We start from the raw sequence: 21168 nt of genomic DNA on the forward strand, positions 1-21168 counted from the left end.
TTGATGAATTATTCTATAACATTCCATGCATCATCATGATTTCAGCAGCCCTTTGAAGAAGCCTACTCCTCAATTCATAAATGGCTACCAAAAACTGCTCCAACTGCTCAACACTCATCTCATGAATCTCTTCATTCCACCATTCCCCTCTCCCCCAAACCTTAGCAAAACCTTCAACATCAGCCTTGTTCTTCTTTTCCAACTCCAACGCCTTCATCGCCTCTTCGTATTTTCTGTTATGCTCTTCGCACGACACCGGCTTCTTCCTTTCGGAGGACTTTATTGGCTCAAAATCTGGCGATCCTTTCAGGTACCGCTCCACCACGGCCTCCGTGCTGGGTTCTCCAAAGCAGAACAACTTGTCGGCCGGCGAGAACACTATAATGGCAACGTGAGCATTGCATAATATGCATAGCTCACTGGCTTTCTTAAACATCCCGGCTCGCCGCTTTGAGAAGGTGACTTGCTTGTTTGCTTCTTTCTCAAGCTTCTTGATCTCAATCCTCTTCCTCCCTGTTGTTTTCTTTTTCTGCTTCAACATCTCCATGCAAATAGAAAACTATTATGCCTTGCTTAACAAAATTGTGGTTCCGATGTTATATTATATCATCTATTTATAGGAAGATTAATTCATGTTTTGACTAATGACTTATCCTTCAATCTAGTGAAATCCTACAAATTTGTCCTAATTAAGATTCTAAATCAATTAAGCATGATCCTTTATCAATAAAATATATATTTCCAAGTGTATGTAATTTTGAATTTGAAAAAAAAAGGGTAAGAAAATGGAAACAAATTTTGATTGCAATAGACGGCCGAAAAATTAATGTTTTGACATTTTCTTAACAGTGTATACCAAAAGTGACGGACAATTACTTTCATGATTTGGTAGAGAATTACACTTATGCAATGTATAATAATGTCCTAATTATTGTGGAAATAGATTCTAAAATGCAACTCTTTCTCCATTAAAAACGGGGTTTATCAATTATCTCATATAGATCGTTCTCACCTATTCATGAAAAATTTAGAAAAAATAAATATAGTTTGATATAGAATCAATTAATCGGACTCCTATAATCACATTAGATTGGGACTATTATATATAATTCATTATCTATTATTGTCATCGTCAAGATGGGAGAAATCTTAACCACATAAAATTATGTATTTATTCTTCAATTTTTTTTTTCTTATCAAATAATACAAAGAAGTCTTGGGTAATATTTACTATGAGAAATAATGAAATATCATTTACATAGTAGAGATAAAAATAGAAATTTGAATCCAATTATGACAACCGTGTATTTTATATCATAAGTCAAAGCTTGAGCTTGTTGATTTTTTTTTTCCTAAAAATGACCATAAATAGATAAATTGTGAAATGCGTTGAGGACCATATGAATGATATATGTTTTTTAACAAAAATGTTATTCGTACACTAAAATTAGTCACTAAAAGTAGTTATCAATATATTTGTGTATAAATATATATATGATTTAATTTATTTTCAATATGTGTTTATATTCGAACATATATTTTATATTAGTAATTAACTTTGGTAGTTAATTTTAATGTGCACGTAATATAGTCGTCTTTTCAAACAGATTTGGCTAGTATTAACTTTTTTTCCCTTCTTTTTGGTAATATTCAATACACTTGAAAAAAATAGGCATGAATTTTGACTTTGATATTTGGTATGAATATATGATCTCTTTTGGGTTTTAAGATAATATTTTTGAAGGAGATGATTGAAATTTTAAATCTATTTGGTAGTAAGAATTAAATAATAAATAAAATTTGAATTTGGATTTTCTAAAGTTTGAATTTCACTTTAGAAAGTAAAGTGTGATCTTCTACCATTGAATAAGTTTTCTTTCATATTTATTTTTGGTCCCACCTATAAAATTAATTGTGAGAGATCACATTTTACTCTTTAAAGTGAAATTCAAACTTTAGAGAATCCAAATCCATAAAATTCTATATGGCTATCTTCATTATATTGTTGGCATAAGAGCAACTCCAATAGAATTTTTTTATATCAATTCTGACATTTATAGTAATTAAATTGATTTAAAATTAAAATTTGCATCGGCTGCAATATTTAAAATAAAATTGGTATTAATAAAGAGAGGCGACATCAATTTAAAAAGATTAATTAAATTTTATTATTTAGATAATTTATTAAATAAAATAATTAAAAATAATATAAATTTTAAATTGAGTTGAGATCAAATATTTGAGTGATAAATCTCATTGAATCTCAAATTAATTTTTACCACAAATGTTTATGGTATTTTATGGGATCCAAAATAAAATTAAACTAAAACCAAATATTAGAAATGCTTTAATAATTACTGTTTAAAAATAACATAAAATTAGATTTAGTATCGCACAATACATGAAAAATTAATATTATAAATCTTTTGTACATAATCTTTTAGATAATTAAAATAATAAAATATATATTAAAGTATTTGCTCCTTTTGAATTTGTAAATTATATTTTTCTTCATAATCACAGGAAGAGGTAATACTTGTGTTGTTACAGGATCATAATTAAAAATCAATAAATAAAGTTCATCATATCTAATGTTTATTAGCTGTTTTTAAGTGTTGTTATATTTGATTATTTTGTACGTATGGCACTAAAAACACTTATAATGTAAATATAAATATTTGTATTATTTCGAAAGTTATTTGAAATTGGGTTATTTTTGGGTTTTGAGGTTCAGAAATTTTCTGTGCAGCATTCAATTTATGTTGGTGCCGAAGTGCTGTCATCCGAGTTCCTCATGAGTAGGTGGGAGATGGTATCTATAAAAGGCTCCAATGCTTAAGCTAGTAAGGGTTTAAACAGGTTTTTGGTAGATTGAAATATGAATATATCTAAGAAATATCAATGTATTTATAGTAAAATAAATAATAATTTTTTAGTATAGTTTTACTTTTGATAGTAATGGATAACCATTCTCTTTTTATAAAAAAAGTTGTTGAGATTTCTTTTCTTAATAAATAGAAGATATTTTAGGAATTAGTTGCTTATTTAATAAGATAAGTAGAATTAAGCTGTTGTTCTGGTGCCCCGGCTTATATAAGTGGAGTAGGTGTAGTGAAGGCGGTATTTTTTTGTTGGCCTTTATTTATTTTAGGTCTGACTTTTGTTTTTGGCCTAAGATATGAACATTTATATATGTTAAATGATGATTTATGGTATAATTTTAATGTTTTTGTGTCAAAGCTAAAAAGTAGTTAAATTTTTTTTTTGACAATCTTTAAGAAATGTAAGTGTTATTGATTGATTATATATATATAATTTAAATATTTGTAATTGAAAATTGTTATTGTTATTATTATTATTATTATTACAATTTTAATATGTATATTAATTATATATAGCCTTTAATTTATAATTATAATACTTAATAAAATATATAATATAAGAGAATTTTTTTAATAATTGTTACTTATTTAAATAGATGCTAGTCAAATGACAAATAGTTGAAAGTCAATCTATTCAAAGATGTTTTACAGCAACATTCATCGGCAATTAATAAAATTAACATTTTTGTAGAAAGCGTTGAACAAATGGAATCCTAACACTACTGATTAGTTATTAACATGTATTTTTAAAACTCATATTAGTATCCTGGCAGAACATATATCAATAACATATTGGTTGGCATTAATACCAAACAAAATAACATACTGGTTGGCGTTATTACCAAAAATGGCAATATGCTGATAAGAACACATGCAACATGCTATATAAGTCATGAGCCATGAGCCATGAAGGTTGAAGAAGAATTGATTGGTTCAAAGATTAACGAGAGAGGCAGGTGAATGGCGATGCAGGGCAATACAAGCCCTTGCATCGAAGAAGTAGCAAAAGATGGGTATGACTCTAATAAATTTGATGACGATGGTCATCCAAAACGAAAAGGTGATGTTTTCAATGGAATTGTGCTTCAAACTGCATGCACCCATAAATAATAAATGACTACTTTGCTTTGTGTAATTGTGTTACATATTTATATGACTAAATGAAGTTGTCAAATTTTATGGTGTGATGAAGGAACATGGATAACTGCGAGTGGACATATTTTGACGGCTGTTATAGGCTCAGGGGTGCTATCTCTTGCATGGGCCATTGCCCAGTTGGGTTGGATTGCAGGACCCATTGTCCTCATGCTCTTCTCACTCATCACTCTCTACACTTCTTTTCTCCTCACCGATTGTTATAGGTCCCCTGACCCTGTTCATGGAACCAGGAACCACACCTATAGGAACATGGTCAAGAATATTCTAGGTAACTGCAAGTTTCTCATTTAAGACATGTATTAAGATAAGATGTGTGATTATTGAATCGTAGTGTTTGTTTGTTCCAGGAGGAACTCAACACCATTATTGTGGATTGGCTCAATACATAAATCTGATTGGAGCAAGCATTGGATATACTATCACTGCAGCCACTAGTATGGTGTAAGAACATTAAAAGCTCCCCATAGATCCTTTGCCAATTTAGTCATTGTTTCTTGGAGATTAATTAAAATTGTTATTCCTTATTTCTTGGTAATCAGGGCTATACAAAGATCCAATTGTTATCACAAAAATGGGCATGATGCAGTGTGTACTATGCCAAACTACCCTTATATGATCATGTTTGGGATCATAGAGATTATATTAAGCCAAATCCCAGACTTCCATGAACTTTCATGGCTCTCTGCTCTTGCTGCTATCATGTCTTTTGGTTATGCTACCATAGGGATTGGTCTCTCCATAGCCAAAGTTGCAGGTTCAGCATTGCCTTTACTAAACACATTTATGATTTACTCATCTGAATTTCTTAGCATTTTATGAATGATGGATGTTTGTATTGTTCTGGAGGGTATAGGGGGAAGCCATGCCAGAACAAGCCTTACCGGGGTTACCATTGGAGTGGATGTGACAAGCAGCGAGAAGCTATGGAATACTTTTACAGCTTTGGGAAACATTGCTTTTGCATATAGCTTCAGTTCTGTCATTGTTGAGATACAGGATACATTGAAATCGGGTAAACCGGAGAACCAAGTGATGAAGGTGGCTGCTTCTACATCAGTGGCAGTCACCACTGTCTTCTATATGCTATGTGGTATGATAGGCTATGCAGCATTTGGGAACGATGCTCCTGGAAACTTCTTAACAGGATTTGGTTTCTATGAGCCATTTTGGCTTATTGACATTGGTAACATTTTCATCGTCGTTCATCTCGTCGGCGCCTACCAGGTGTACACACAACCCGTGTTTTTGCTGGTGGAAAATTGGTGCAAGGAGCGTTGGCCTGAAAGCAGCTTCATGGCAAAAGAGCATCACATAAAGATTCCATTGGTTGGAACCTATAGAATGAATCCTTTCAGGCTAATATGGAGGACATTGTATGTGATATTGTCAGCAGTGATTGCTATATTACTTCCTTTCTTCAACAGCATTGTTGGTTTGCTTGGAGCTCTTGCATTCTGGCCATTGACAGTGTACTTTCCTACAAAGATGTACATGGTACAATCTAAAGTGCCAAAGTTCTCTATGAGGTGGACAGGGTTGAAGTTGCTAAGTGTGTTCTGCTTGCTGATTTCAATTGTTGCTGCAGCTGGATCAATTGAAGGAATTATTAAAGAACTTAAAGTTTACAAGCCATTCTAGTCTTAATCTCCCACTTGTTTCTCAACAGGATACATTTGGCAACCTTTTGATGGAGTTCATTTATTTATTTATTTATGGTAGCTATTTTGTTGATGAAAACATGTGTAATTTGACTCTTGGGATTCTTCAATCTTTTTAAGTTACAATAAATGGATATTTTTTTGGAGGATTTTGCAATTCATCATTCCATGTTATGGACTTATGGTGTGAACTGTGATTCTGTGAAGCTACCTCCTATTTATTAATAGGATCCTCTTAAGAGCATTATTCATATGCTTGTCCAAAATAATGTTGAGAGAAATTCCTGTTTAAGACACCATATTATATCCCTAGAAATTAGTCAACCCTTCAATGTTTGTCAGTTTCCGGACATTTCAAGGAAAATTAAAGAATATTTAGCAATGCTTCACCTGATGAGCTTTCATTTGAATTTCAAATTTACATATCATATATTATTCATATATGCAAAAAAGAAAAATGTAACTGTAAAAAAATGAAGTCAGCGATGAATGCACAATACACAAGAAGTAACAAGTTCCAGGGTGATGATATTTTACAAAGAAACTACTCAGCAAAGGCTAAAGTACACAGAAACTTGATATCTGTAACGAGATTCCTAACCTAAATATGTGAAATGCTGCTTTTTATTTTAGTTGAGGTGCTATCTGAGATATCCTTTCATCTTCTAAGAGTGCATAAGGATCCACATACTGGGGAGGTGATAGTGACATCTTGCTTGCATCATGGACAAAAGTTGGTCCAAAATACTGTACACAGTACACATCAAACCATCAAATCCTACTCTCTAAAAGATTATATGCATCAGCATTCAATATTACAAAATTATAGGTTAGTGTAAGACAAACATGTCATAACTAACCAGTCAATGGCTGAAAGAAAAATCATGATGGCCAAGATAATATATGCATTAATTAACAAGCAAATAGCTGCATGAAAGAGTCATGCAGAAGTTGAAAGGAAAAGATCTTACCAAGTAAAGAGCTGAAAAAAATGCAACGGTTATGAGGATCAACGGTCCAAATCCCAAGAAAAATGTTCCTCCAAGTGACAGCAGAAGTTTAGCACGAGGGACCAGTCCCTGAAATGGATAATACATAAGTCATTACTATATTTCAGCACAGAAAATGGCATCACAATTATATATAAGAATCTAAGCTCACTAATGTCACTCATACATGAAACTGGACCTATTTCTATTCTAGATGACATTTGAGTTTCTGTATTCCTCTTCCCCTATTCATAATTTGTTCTCTTGTTTCTTGTTACTCATTAAAAACGTCCCAACAAAAAAAATTGAAAGACTATTTTCTTTAAAAAATGAGACACCCTTGGTGCAGTGCAAACAATGGAACACGTGACCGACAAATATAAACTAATTACTGGCAAACAATGAAATCATTGCAGCAAAATCTCAGATATATATATATTTAATATGGTATTGAAGAATCGATAAATGTTAACAATGAATCAACCTCAAGACCTTCACTGTTCAATGCCATGGATCGCTCCCTCTGATTTTCCAGACTCCTCTCTACATCGGTTGAGACAACATTTCTCCTCGGGAGACCTCTATCTTGTTCATTCACAACCACCTCTTCGTCAACTCCAGAGTTGCCCTGCTTGTAATCCTCAAGCAATGATGTAGGAGTCATGCCCCTCCTCTTCAATTCCTTCATAAACAACGATTCCGGAGGTTCTTCTCCTGAAAATTCAGTATCAATAGCAGCATTAGCCATCAAAAGGTGAAGTTAAAAAATTGAACTCCGAGCTGAAACACTACTACACAATAATATCTACTTATAATGCCAAAACATAATGATAGACAAGTTTTTCATGCTAACCAACACGTGAAATTCCAAACAACATGGGCCTAGATGTTTCATCTTGAGATAATAGCATTCAAATCAAGCTGAGAAAACATACTCAATATCACAAGTACTCATCACTAAACAGCGGTCCCAGCAAAATTTTACATTCTCTAATCTCTGCTATTTCTAATTTATTAATAACAGCCCTTGCCACGTATATAAACTAAGAAAACTGAAAATTGAATAGCAAAAATCCATTGGAAAAATCCAATAATACAATCCCGATTAACATCAAATTACATCAATGATTAAAAAAAAAGACTTGCCATTGTTTTGGTTCTCGCTGCCTTGCGCTGCACAACAGACTCTGTTCAAGGTGGAAGGCTTAGAACCGGTGAAAGTTTTCAACTTTAAGATCCGTTTGGGGAAATAAGGGTATTGGGTGTTCCATGTGGATTTTCCTGGAGAATTGGATTGAGAAAGTGAAAATTGGGAGAGGGTGGGTCTCAGAATCTGCAGGGAAGCCATAACCAACACAGGAACTTCTTTAAGAGAGAGATTTCATTAGGACCCAAATGGGAAAAAACAGGTTTTGATGGGTGGCAGAGAGAAAAAGAAGCTTCTTTCTAGAGGGAACAAGCAAGTGGAGCAGAAGAAAATGGAGTGTAACGGAGAAGCGTATGTTAGCGCCAAAGAGCCAGTGAGAGCTAATGTGCGCCCAGGAGGGGTTAGTCTGCTTTTGTGGCTAGAATCTACAAGTCGTGGATGTTTTGCTCCTAAATGCTCACATTTTAGAATGCGGCCAAAACAAAACAAAACAAAACATGCCAAATAAATAAATAAATAATGGTTTTTTTGTAAACAATTTTGGATTGGTTTTTACTCTTTTTTGGGTCCATTCATTCATGTGAGTACACACACTCCAATCATTCTGTTGCTTCCACGAAAATCTTGGGAAACACATGATGTTATCTGTTATAGAGCTAAAAAAAATGTAATTTCTTGGATAAATTAATTTGATTAGTTTTACAGACCTTTCTTTTGGCTTTATTAGCAAATTAATTTGATTAGCTTTTTAGAGACCTTTATAGTGGCTCTATTAGCTAATGGCAAATTAATTTTATTAGTTTTAGAGACCTTTATATTTATTGCCTTCGGCTTTGTTAACCCCTTTTTTCTTTAAATATTATTTATATATTAAAATTAATCACTAAAATTAACCATTAATATATTTGTGTATAAATTTATATGTAGTTTAATTTATTTTTAATATGTATTTTTATTCTAACATATATTTTATATTGTCGATTAATTTTAATGACTAATTTTAATGTATATATTACATAATTGTTTTTTTTTTTTCACTCTCTCTCACCACGGCAAAAATAAATAAATAAGCTATGAAAGGAAAGTCTTGTGCCCAGAAGGCTTTAGCTTTAGTTAGATTTGCTTGTACGCTGAAAAGCTTGTTCTAGACGTATTCTATTGTTGCTCAAGGCAAGTAAAGCAACTAAGAATTAAGAATCAATTTGATTTAGTTGAGTAGTACCCTCATGCATTTAGTTAAGTCGAAAATTTGAATCTATTTTGTATATAGTCATTTATCTGTGAATCTTTAATGAATCTTATATTTAATTAATTCTTAATTCATCAAATTTAGAAATATTATCGAAAAAAAACAACTGTAGTTAAAGATAGATTTTGGAATTGGATTAACTTTATACGTATAAATATAATTAAAACTCATAATAAATAGAATCGAATAAGATTTGACTTTATTCTAGTCTTATTCGATAATTTAATTTTATTTTTTAAATTTAATTTTATTCTATTGTAGATTTAGAATTTCTCAATTTTAAGCCTTTAATTTTATTTCTATCTTAAAATTTTATAACTCAAAATAAATAATTTTTTTAATTGAACATAATATTTAATTATTTCATAGTTTATAAACATACTAATAAAATAAAAAATATAAAATATAAAATTAGATCCATATTAAAATAAAAAATAACAAAATCATAATAAAATCTATGTTAACATTATGAAAGGTAGATAATATAAGTTCGATCTCTATCAACTTTGTTATATATGTATGATAATTTTTAACTACATATTATAATATATGAGAAATATGGATAAATTGGGTAGAGTTAGGTCATCCCTGTTAAATCCTATATGTGACTCAACCCATTTCATTCTCATCTCGATCTTCGACGAATTAAGTTGTCAACCCTATTCATACGGGTTAGATCGGATTAAATACTTGCATAAAGGTTTTTTTTGGGTATTGTATAGGGTTAATATTGACTTAACTCACAAAATGTGGGTTGGGGCGTACATTTTTTTTTGTGATTATATGTTTGACATACACATTTACACATTGTTTGGATCTGTGGAAAATGAAAGGAAAGAAAACCTTTGAAGGGAAAATGAATGAAAAATTTGTTTTCGGTCGTTTGGATGGAAGAGAAAAGAGGATGAAAAAGAAAAAAGTTGCATGGGTCTATTTAATTTTTTTTCACCCATGACCTGCCAAGAAAACTGGAGAAGGAAAGAGAATTAATAACAAAATGACTTATATACCCTTAAGTTGTTTAAGTTTTGTGTATCATTTTATTATATAGTTTTTGACAAAAAAAAGAGTTAATTTTTTTTGTTATAGCATTTAAAAATGAGCAATGATAGGGAGACAGCAACTTTTGTGATTGTTAGCCATCAACTAGCCATCAATAATGATTTGATGGTGTGAGATTTGTGTGAGATTTCATCCAATGGCTCACCTTTCTCTGCTGGTTACATGCTGGCCATAATTCAATAGAATTGCTGGCCCTCTAGACTTTCCCTTTAAAAATTATTGAACAAGGAAGGCAATAACAAAAATATTTATAAAAATAATATATTAAAATCTTGAACATTAAATTAAATAACTCTTTTTTTGAAAAAAATAACTTAAATATATTAGTAATATATAATTTATATATAATATAAAAAGGGTATTAACGTAAATTTATTATATTTTCATTTTCTCTCCTCTTAATTTTCTTTTCATCCAAACAAATAAAAAAATTTTCTCTATTTTTTTTCTATTTATTTTCTCTTTATCCAAACAACATATAAAAAATTTACTTTTTTTTTTTATTTTCTTTCTTTTTATTTTTTTTCTCTTATTTTCTTTTCTTTCATTTTCCATTCTACATCCAAACACACTGTTAAGAAAGACATGTAACAAAGTAGTAAACTAGTGGGTTTAACTCATTCCATTCTACTCATAAAAAGCCATCGAGTTAAAAATATGTAGCTTGTCCAACCCAAATTGTGTGGATGAGTTGGGTTAAAAAACTGCTTGAAACCCACTCAATCAACCCATGCCTACCCAAAGTCCAAAGATAAGTACACAAAAAAACACACAAAAAGTCCAAAGACAAGCTCCCTTCTTAATTTTAGCTACAAGCACCGGAGGCCTAGCACAAATGATATATCTATATACTTCATGAAAGCTGCATCCAGATTCGAATCCCAACTGAAATTGAATGTTGTTTAAGAATCTATAATATATATGATAGTGTGTGTGAGTATGTTGTCTGGGTGCATAAATTATGGGACTAATAATGCCTACGATTGAAAACTGTTCAATTCATTTGACCAAAAAACAAAACAAAAAAATAGCTACAAAAAATAAAGTTCTTTCTTTTCTTTTGTAAAGAATATTTCACATTATACAAACATAAAATTATTTAAATATTTTTATTTAGAAAAAAGATGTTTGGATAATTTTTTATATACTTTTTGCACATATTTTTTTTTTATGATATAGAAGATAAATATTTTTATCTCTACTCATTTATTATCAATCATTTTTAAGATCAAAAGTAAAATGTATAAAAGAAAATATGCATAAAAAATTTTATTTAATAGTTTAATCAAGGTACATCGTAATAATTTTGAGAGTTTCACTAGCTAATTAGTAATTTTGTTTCACACATGGTGACTTGACGTGGTTTACAAAACTTGTTAAACTCTCATACAGTACACGTTTTCTTCGTCAAGCTCCAAACTTCCTGATTTTTTGGGGAGAATAACACAGAAAGAAGATCTTAAATTTGGTCTGAAAAATTTTATCCTTATTTTAAAATAGGTTGCTGCCTTATTAATAAAATAAAAATTTATATAATTATTTAATTATAACCAAATTTACCAATTTAACTAGTAATCAAACTGAACCAGTAATTCATTGATTTAATATTTTGACTAGATCGATTACTAATTCGGTTTTAACAACTAGGTTAATCGTATAGTTTTGCCAACAAAGGACATAATCTCCCATTAGATTATGTCTTTTCTTTCAAGTTCCTAATGAAATTCGAGTGTTAGTAAATGATAATGTTAGGGGAATTTTATTTCCCCATTTAATAGTGTAATCTGTATTTTATTGGATTTTAGCCCGGTTTCGTAACAAAAAAAAAGCAACACATAAATGAAGTTAGCGATTACTATTTTTTCTGTCAAATAAAATAAGATGGACAAGTATAATCAACTTAATATAAAGTTAATAATCGAAAGCAATCAGATAAAAATTTAGTCAAATCATTTAAATTATTTAACGGTTTCTATCTATCAACTTCAAGTAAGTTTTCACTGTAAATTAATTTTCTAGTTATGTCTATTCTTAGTATGTAGTTGCACCGATCCAACAAAGTAAACGATGCTTCCTTCCTCTTTTTCTTATGATATAATGAAATATACAATGTTGAATAATGTTAACATCACCATATTAGTTTCAAACATTACTTAATTAAGTGTCTTCGTTCCAGGGACGGCAATAAAGTAGCACAAAAACAAATATTTAAGTACCCATATTCGTCTTAAATATTTTTGTATTATCGACTGAGTAACCTAACTTAAAAAAACCATTATCTATTTAATTTCAGTAGAAATATACAAATAATTGACTTTATTTACTATATCAAGTATATAAATAATTTCCTACTAATAAATTATTTCAATATCTTTATATTTGTAAATAAATAATATAAGAAATCGGATCATTGTTTTGGATTCTTTTATTGGTACATACTTAATTAGCTAGATTTAATATATATGTAAAAGAATTTTTATAAATGCTAATATATTTTATGATAAAACGGATAACAATAATTATAAAAATGACATCACACAATGATGCGTGCATAGCATAACAAAGTAACATCATTTTATAAAATTAAAAAATAAAAAAAAAATTGAGAATAAAACATTTAAAAGAGTTACTACAAGATTAAGAGTGGTGAATGTGATGAGTTTCTTGAATATTTGCCAAGACATTTTACCCAAAAACTTTGGCTAAGATAATATAACATGATGAAGTGCAATAATGAACGGGAGCCCCTAAGATTCTCCTTTAACATTATCAAATCAAGTTCCTACCATACAAACCATGAAAAAAGGGATTTTCAGAATCTCTAAATCCAGAAACAATTAATGCAACCAATACTCCGAAACGATGCAATCTTTTTTTCCAGCCAAGTATTTTCATAGATCATAAAATATCTATGCAAAACCACCTATAAATAAATAAATAATTAACCACTTCCCATAGTCTCATACCGACACACATACACATTGTCCTCTGTTTCTTTTCTTCTATCAAAAATCTTCCTACTTGATCATGTCGAGTTCAAGAAGCGGTGCAAGGAAAAGCAGGGGTCGCCAAAGAATTGAGATGAAGAAGATGAGCAACGAAAGCAACCTCCAAGTCACGTTCTCTAAGCGTCGGAGCGGCTTGTTCAAGAAAGCAAGTGAGCTTTGCACCCTCTGCGGTGCTGACGTGGCACTAGTCGTGTTTTCTCCTGGCCAGAAAGTCTTTTCCTTCGGCCACCCAAACGTGGAAACCGTTATAGATCGTTACCTGTCGCGTGCATCTACTCTCCCAAACTTATCCGGCACTTTGCAATTCATTGAGGCGCACCGCAACGCCAATGTGCGTGACTTCAACTCTAGACTCATGCAGGTGAATAACCAACTTGAAAGTGAGAAGCAACGTTCTGATCACTTGAATCATTTTCATAAGGTTGCCATGAATCAGTTCTGGTGGGCCTTGCCAATTGAAAATATGAGCAAGACCCAACTAAACCAGTTCAGGGCGGCACTTGAGAACCTTAAAAAGAGTGTCGCGCAACATGTCAATAGCCTCTTCGTTCACGAAAGTATTAACAACCCTACTCAATTCTTTGGTCAGTCATCTTCAAATGCTCTAGTGCCACATCAGCCTTCTCCTCCTCCTCTTCCACCACCACCAACTTCCGCTCAACTAGTTCCTCAGTTGTTTGGTAATGGTCCACACTTTCTACAGCATCAGAGCCCTATGATGCTTCATGAGAGCCCTATGATGCAAAATCATATGTTTAACATGAACAACATTGGACAATTTGGATCTTCTGCTGCTGGATTCCTTTGAATCTCATATATATCGGAGATGCCCATTTAATTTATTATATTTGTTCAATATATGTGTTTTTAATTTCCATGGAGAGGGGTCTAAATAGTCATCAATTAGGACAACTCCTTAGGGTTTAAGATTCTCTCACCCATCCAATCCGCTAGTATGTGTTGAACCATATGTCCTTATTATGTATTGTCTTTTAATTTTTCTTTACGTCGTTTCTTGTATTTGTAGTTACGTTGAGCCCTGGCCTATTGTTGTTCTATATGTATTATAATGAATGCTCGTTTTGATAAAGTTGATAATTAAAAACGGTTAAATAATTAGTTAGTTAAATTTATCAAATTATCTAATAAATTTTTAGATATCATTTTCATAGATTAAGATAGGTGCATGTGAGTTTTCTCTCTATACTATGTAGTAAAGTATTGTTATTCAAACGGCGGGCATGGAATTGAAATGCACTTCTACCCCATTCATGATTGGTTAGAAATAATCCCCTCACGACTATGGCATGAAAACTAGTTTGTGCCATGCATCATTATTACATATTCATAATAATTCAAACAAGATATATGAAATGGTGACGAGTTGCATTAGTTTGTCAATGGATACTTCTGAATGGTGATGATTTACATGTTTCAAACAAATTTAAATTTACCGGGAAATAATTTTACGCGCGAGAGTTCTATTCGAATAATATGTAGTAGATAATTAGTCTAAAAAAAAGACTAAAGAATCAAATATTAATTCACTGAATTAATTTGAGGATCAGTCAATGATTGAAAAGAAAGATAGATTGTAATGAGATCTATTTGTTATATATATATTGTTACGGTAGGTAACCGGAGATTAATACGACGGATGGCGTTTGACGGCCCAAGTGTGTGATGGAGGAGAACTCCGGGTAGGTCCGCAACGCGGGAGGCTCCGTCCGACTTGTGCTCGCGTGTGAATGGGGGGTGGTACCTGCAAAGACACTCCGATGCCTAAGTTAGCAAGGGTGTGAGCAGGTCTTAGAGAGTATTGGACTTAGAGATACCTGAGGGGTGTCAGTGTATTTATAATGGTGAGCCAATAACCACCGTTGGTGTAGTGCCGTATCTTTAGGGTGGTAACCGTCCCTATTATCTTGGGGAGGTTAAGATATGGCTTTATGAGGCGGTTAGAGAGATTTTAGGGGCGGTTACTCATTTGAATGAGTGTTTATCTGCCAGCTAATCTCACATCCGACCTCTTCAGACCAAGTCGTGGTTGGCACCGACTTCTCATATGAAGGTCGGCACTTAGTAAGGCTCTAACCCTTTAGATTAGGCCTTTTAGTTGGACCTGGGCCTTTGCATTGGGCCAGGGTATGAACAGTGCCCTTACTTGAGCCCAAATTTTCTTTAAGGTTTGGGTTCAAGTATTCAACTCGGGTGCGTAGTCGACTTGTTTGAAAGAATACGGGTCTTAGAAACCGACGTGATTTTCGCGACCTTTTGTTTCTGACAGTTACGTCAGTTCAAGCGTCGTGTCCGTTGGGGAAGCATTTAGGGATTGAGGGCTTTGGTAACGGTGCAATCTCATTAATGACTGCTCCGCTTTTACCATTATGCCCCTTAGCGTGTTTATAAATACTTCTGGTGTATTTATAAATACTTTCCCTCTCTTTCTATTTTCCGTTTCTGCAATCTTTCAAACTTCTCCTTATCTTGTTCGTGCTGCATTCTTGCGTTCGAAGACTTCTGTTCTTCTCCAACCTTCATTTTCGGATAAAGGTTAGTTTTGCTTTTCCCATGTCATGCCTTATGCTTGCATGTTTTGTTTTGTGAGTAGATAGGTTGGCCTGTAGGTTATAGTTTCGAATCTCTCTTCTTTAAGGGCCGTGTTTTTTTTATTTTTCTTTTTCTTTTTTCCCTTTTGTAGGTTTCTGCCACTTTTCTTTATATATAAAAAATGGCCTCCGTAGACATTCTTTCTCAGTGGGTTGACGTTACGGTCCTTGGGGAGGAGCCGTTGGTCGACGCTGAGTTCATCACTCACATTCGCACTCATCACAGGCTCTGTACTTCAGAGGAGGACGAGCCGAAATATGAACTGATACTCCCGGGTCCTGAAGACCGGGTCTGTTTTGGGAGAGTTAATGAGGCGGCCCCTCATTTTTTCTTCATGTATGAATGTATGATCACCCGTTTGGGTGTTTTTCTTCCTTTCTCCGATTTCGAGATATCCGTTTTGCACCACTGTAAAGTTGCCCCTACTCAGCTTCACCCCAATTCTTGGGGTTTTTTGAAGATTTATCAGTTTATAAGCCATGCTCTGGACTTCCGACCTCTTTGAGGATTTTTTTTCTTTCTCTTTCATATGACTAAGCCCTTTAGTGGGCTAAACAACAAGCAGCAGTGGGTATCCTTCCGAGCCATTCAAGGTCGGAGGATTTTCACCCTTTTTGACGAATCTTTCCACGACTTTAAAAACTTCTTTTTCAAAGTTCAAGCCGTAGAGGGTCACCACCCCTTTTTTCTGGACGAGCATTCCTCCCCTCGTTTTCCCCTTTACTGGCTGCCGGCCACCCCTTGTGAAAAAATTGGTCTAGATGACCTAGACGAGGTGGAGGCGGCCATTGTGGGGGTTTTCCGAGAAGTGTGGGGGAGTTGTGGGGTTTTTCCGAGAAGCGTGGGGGAGGGCCCCATACTTAGATACGAGGAAAATCCTTCAGGGGACGTCGACCTTTGTTCAATCTTGCATAGGTAGTGCATGCATTTCTTTTTTCCGAGTTGTTTTCGCCGACTTGTGTTTTACCGACTTGTAACTTGGTTGCTTCTTTTGTAGATATGGCAAAAAGGAACGCTCAGGAGGCCTACCAAAGGGTCCAGGAGGCTAAGGCAAAGTCCCGGGCTAGGGCCAAGACGGTCATCTCTCCACCTCCTCCTCCTCCTCCTAAGAATGTGGGTACTCCCCCTCAACCCCTTGTCATTTCTTCTTCAAGTTTGCCCCGACCACCCCCTTCTGCCCAAACTCTCTCCGAGCCCGAGAAGAAGAAGCGCAAGACTTCAGAGTCTGGCTCTTCTTCTTTTGATGGCGGGGTTAAGGCGGATGCTTTGGCATTCGTCCGAAAGAACATCTATCCTTTTATAAGTATGGATGATGTTTCTGTTCGAAACCACCTCACCGCCATGGCCGAGGAGAGTTTTAGGACAGCGGGTGTTTGCAACAAACTCTTGGACATTTTTGAGAAGGCTCCCCTCAGCTCTTTGGGGGCATCCTCGAGGGTTGAGGAGTTGGAGGGGAGACTTCTCATTTATGAAAAACATGAGAAAGAATTGAAAGAGGAGAGAGATAGACTGAGGAAGGAGAGGGATGACCTTAAGGAGGAGGAGGGTAAGCTGCGGGCCCAATGCACCTTGGAGGCAAATTTGAGGAAAACAGCGCAAGAGAGCTATCACAGTCTTTTTCAAGATATTGTTGCTGTGAGGAAGGACTTGCTGAATTCCCGGAACGCATACGCCGAGTTGGAGGATTCTATCGCCGAGGGCGCCAAGGAGTCTTGGAGAATTTTCTTGGAGCAGGTCAGGGTTATAGCCCCCGACCTGGACCTTTCTCCACTACATCCTGACAAAGTGGTTATTGATGGTGCCATTGTTGATCCTCCTGCCCCCGAGGTCGTTTCCGAGTCAGACCTAAAGACTCGGGGACAGAGGATTATTGAGTCTCCTCCTCGTTCCAAAGATGCTCCGAGTTCTTCAATCCTTGCCCCGACTTCCTCTTCGGCTCCTCCTCCCGGTCCTGGTGGCGCTTCCCCTGGTGGTGGTGATTCCTCTACTCCGATCAAGAAATGACTTCTATTTTTTATGGCTATATGGGGGCCCGGCCTGTGGGTCCCCCCTTTTTTAAACTTTATTTATTTGTTGGTGGTTGTGAACAATTGCTTTCTGGCCTTTTAAGGCCGTCAACAAAATATTCCGATCCGTGCTCTTTTTTGGATAAGGGTTTAAAACAAAATAAATACCCTTTTTTGGATAAGGGTTTTAAGTTACCTTGTGCGTGTACATGCTTTTCTGCTTTGAACATGTTTGATCTTTTCGGGAAAACCTTTTTGTTAGTTTGCATTGTTTTCTCGAGCCTTTTTCGTTCAAGGGCTTTTATGCAACCTTTGAACTTTTTCCAGGTTTTCATACCTCTTTTGTTATCCTTTATACTCGACTTTGCTATAGTGAGCTTTTACGACTTAGGTTATTTTTGCGATGCGTTTTTCATTTACTCGGAATATATCCGAGTTTTTCCACTCGGGTTCTTGTCTTCGACTTATGAGTCGGACTTTTCCCGAGTTTAATACGATCAACTTATATAACCTCTTTACGCCGACTTGTACCTCGTCGTTTTATCCTGACGACCATGTTAGGTCGGTTCATGGGATTTTCACGTTTTGTCGAGCTTAAGTCGGCGCGTTTCGTAGAAAGACTTATGAAAATAAAGGAGGATATTAAGAGAGATATTGTAAAAAAGATCTTTATTAATTTAGAAGGTACCTTTTTGCTACTAAGGGTCTTGACAGTATGTTTCCCTTAGCCTCTACTATGATGCCTCGTTAAAAACCCCTCTCCAGAAAAAACCTTTTTTAGGAAAAAATCATGAAGCTGGGAAAAGAGTACATCAGGGAGTAGAGTTCGCTTCTAACTGTAGTACCTTTTCATATTACAAGCATGCCACGACCTAAGTAACTCGGTGTCGTTCAAGTCGGTCACCTTGTAGTAGCCTTTTCCTAGGACCTCACTAATTTTGTATGGTGCTTTCCAATTAGCAACAAGCTTTCCTTCCCCAGACTTGTTGACTCCTATATCGTTCCTGATCAAGACCAAGTCGTCTGGAATGAAGCTTCTTCGAATGACTTTCTTGTTATATCTATTTGTCATCCTTTGCTTCAATGTTGCTTCTCTTATTTGAGATTGTTCTCGGATTTCAGGGAGTAGCTCGAGTTCTTCTTTGTCCCCCTTTATGTTTCCAACATCTTCGTACAAGCTCATGACCTCATCATGGAGAATTACCCTTGGGCTTTGCTCACTGATTTCTATAGGAATCATGGCTTCTACGCCGTAGACTAGTCGGAAGGGTGTTTCTCCTGTGGCGGATTGGGGGGTCGTCCTATAAGCCCACAGCACTTGGGGGAGCTCTTCAGCCCAAGCTCCCTTTGCTTCTTGTAATCTTTTCTTCAATCCTGCCAGTATGATTTTGTTAGCTGCCTCGGCTTGCCCATTGGCTTGTGGGTGTTCCACCGAGGTGAATTGATGCTTGATTTTCATACTGGCTACCAAACTTCTGAAGGTGGCGTCGGTGAATTGAGTTCCATTGTCTGTGGTGATGGAATAGGGTATTCCGTACCTTGTGATGATGTTTTTGTAAAGGAACCTGCGACTTCTTTGAGCGGTGATAGTGGCTAGTGGTTCTGCTTCTATCCACTTTGTGAAGTAATCTATTCCCACGATCAAGTATTTAACTTGCCCTGGTGCTTGGGGAAAAGGACCTAACAAATCCATTCCCCATTTTGCGAAAGGCCAGGGGGAAGTTATACTGATGAGCTCTTCTGGTGGAGCCACGTGGAAATTTGCATGCATTTGACATGGCTGGCATTTTTTCATAAAGTCTGTTGCATCTTTCTGCAAGGTCGGCCAATAGAATCCTGCTCGGATTACTTTCCTGGCCAACGACCTTGCTCCGAGATGGTTTCCGCAGATCCCACTATGTACTTCCTCCAGCACCTCGGTGGTTCTTGAGGTTGGTACGCACTTCAGCAATGGTGTTGATATCCCTCTTCTGTAAAGGACATTTCTCACCAAAGTATAATGTTGTGCTTCCCTTCGGATCTTTTTAGCTTCTTTCTCCTCTTTGGGGAGGATGTCGAATTTCAGGTATTCGACTAAGGGATTCATCCATCCGAGGTTTAGGCCGACTACCTCAAGTACCTCTTGTTCATCTTCCACTTTTGATACCGAGGGCTCTTGGAGTGTTTCTTGAATCAGGCTTCTATTGTTCCCTCCGGGTTTGGTACTTGCTAACTTGGACAGGGCGTCAGCTCTGCTATTTAGATCCCGAGTTATGTGCTTAACCTCGGTTTCCGCAAAGTGCCCAAGGTGTTCCAAGGTTTTTTCCAAGTATTTCTTCATATTGGGGTCCTTCGCCTGATATTCTCCACTTATTTGGGAAGTCACCACTTGTGAGTCGCTGTAGATCATCACCTTTGCAGCGCCAACTTCTTCTGCTAACTTTAATCCGGCAATCAAGGCCTCATATTCTGCCTGATTGTTTGAAGCAGGAAATTCAAATTTTAAGGAGACCTCTATCTGGGTTCCTTTCCCATCTACCAATATTATGCCTGCGCCGCTCCCCGTCTTGTTGGAGGACCCGTCTACATAGAGTTCCCATGTAGTCGGTTTTTCCTCTTGTTCACCTGCGTATTCTGCAATGAAGTCGGCGAGGCACTGGGCTTTAATTGCAGTCCGAGTTTCATATCTTAAATCAAACTCGGAGAGTTCTATCGCCCATTGAACCATTCTCCCTGCAACATCCGTCTTTTGAAGGATTTGCTTCATGGGCTGGTTCGTACGGACTCTTATTGTGTGAGCCTGAAAGTAAGGTCGTAGCCTTCGTGAGGCTATCACTAAGGAGTAAGCAAACTTCTCTAGTTTGTGGTACCTTAGCTCAGGACCTTGTAGAACCTTACTGGTGAAATAGACCGGGTGTTGCCCGACCTCGTATGAAGCCTAGAAATTTTCCCGCTTCTACTGCGAAGGCGCATTTTGCGGGATTTAGTCTCATCCCATGCACCCTTATAGTGTTGAAGACTTGTGAGAGGTCGGTTAAGAGGTCGACTTCTTGCTTCGTTTTTACTAACATGTCGTCGACGTATACCTCCATTAGGCTCCCTAGATGAGGGGAAAACACTTTATTCATCAGCCTTTGATACGTGGCTCCTGCATTCTTTAGTCCGAATGGCATGACCACGTAGCAATAATTGGCTTTTGGTGTGATGAATGATGTTTTCTTCTGGTCGGGTTCATGCATCGGGATTTGATTGTATCCCGAGTAGGCATCCATGAATGATAAGTATTGGTACCCCGAGCTGGAGTCTACCAGGGTATCAATACTCGGTAGGGGATAAGGGTCCTTAGGACATGCCTTATTCAAGTCGGTATAGTCGACGCACATTCTCCATTTACCATTTTGTTTTTTGACTAGCACTACA

The 21168-nt window shown here is 35.5% G+C and overlaps 4 protein-coding genes across 4 annotated transcripts; 2 read left to right on the forward strand and 2 right to left on the reverse strand.

Moving 5' to 3' along the window:
* Positions 1-13: 13 nt before the first annotated feature.
* On the reverse strand, positions 14-547 carry LOC110275368 (agamous-like MADS-box protein AGL61). Its single transcript, XM_021131275.2, has one exon. The coding sequence runs from the start codon at positions 545-547 to the stop codon at positions 14-16; it is 534 nt and encodes a 177-aa protein (XP_020986934.1).
* Positions 548-3809: 3262 nt separating this feature from the next.
* On the forward strand, positions 3810-5924 carry LOC107467133 (amino acid permease 6). The gene is made up of 5 exons (XM_021131276.2): positions 3810-3942; positions 4075-4308; positions 4388-4481; positions 4580-4794; positions 4894-5924. The coding sequence occupies exons 1-5, from the start codon at positions 3843-3845 to the stop codon at positions 5676-5678; spliced, it is 1428 nt and encodes a 475-aa protein (XP_020986935.1). The 5' UTR covers positions 3810-3842; the 3' UTR covers positions 5679-5924.
* A 148-nt stretch (positions 5925-6072) lies between these two features.
* On the reverse strand, positions 6073-8272 carry LOC107467143 (uncharacterized). The gene is made up of 4 exons (XM_016086181.3): positions 7834-8272; positions 7172-7401; positions 6670-6777; positions 6073-6445 (listed from the first exon to the last, which is right to left on the reverse strand). The coding sequence occupies exons 1-4, from the start codon at positions 8033-8035 to the stop codon at positions 6323-6325; spliced, it is 663 nt and encodes a 220-aa protein (XP_015941667.1). The 5' UTR covers positions 8036-8272; the 3' UTR covers positions 6073-6322.
* Positions 8273-13172: 4900 nt separating this feature from the next.
* On the forward strand, positions 13173-13979 carry LOC107467125 (agamous-like MADS-box protein AGL62). The gene has a single exon (XM_016086162.3). It carries the CDS (start codon positions 13173-13175, stop codon positions 13959-13961), a length of 789 nt encoding a protein of 262 aa, XP_015941648.1. The 3' UTR covers positions 13962-13979.
* The last annotated feature ends 7189 nt before the right edge of the window (positions 13980-21168 follow it).

This window comes from Arachis duranensis, chromosome 9 (assembly GCF_000817695.3).
Source record: "Arachis duranensis cultivar V14167 chromosome 9, aradu.V14167.gnm2.J7QH, whole genome shotgun sequence".
NCBI classification, from domain to species: domain Eukaryota; kingdom Viridiplantae; phylum Streptophyta; class Magnoliopsida; order Fabales; family Fabaceae; genus Arachis; species Arachis duranensis.

Bases quoted from the DNA above. Each gene is read 5' to 3' on its own strand.
- LOC110275368 (XM_021131275.2), bottom strand. From the start codon at position 547: ATGGAGATGTTGAAGCAGAAAAAGAAAACAACAGGGAGGAAGAGGATT.
- LOC107467133 (XM_021131276.2), top strand. From the start codon at position 3,843: ATGGCGATGCAGGGCAATACAAGCCCTTGCATCGAAGAAGTAGCAAAA. The intron at 4,482-4,579 runs GTAAGAACATTA...CTTGGTAATCAG, and splicing joins ACTGCAGCCACTAGTATGGT to GGCTATACAAAGATCCAATT. The intron at 4,795-4,893 runs GTTCAGCATTGC...TGGAGGGTATAG, and splicing joins CTCCATAGCCAAAGTTGCAG to GGGGAAGCCATGCCAGAACA.
- LOC107467143 (XM_016086181.3), bottom strand. From the start codon at position 8,035: ATGGCTTCCCTGCAGATTCTGAGACCCACCCTCTCCCAATTTTCACTT. The intron at 7,402-7,833 runs GCAAGTCTTTTT...CTGAATTTTCAG, and splicing joins CAGCGAGAACCAAAACAATG to GAGAAGAACCTCCGGAATCG. The intron at 6,778-7,171 runs GTTGATTCATTG...TATCCATTTCAG, and splicing joins TGAACAGTGAAGGTCTTGAG to GGACTGGTCCCTCGTGCTAA.
- LOC107467125 (XM_016086162.3), top strand. From the start codon at position 13,173: ATGTCGAGTTCAAGAAGCGGTGCAAGGAAAAGCAGGGGTCGCCAAAGA.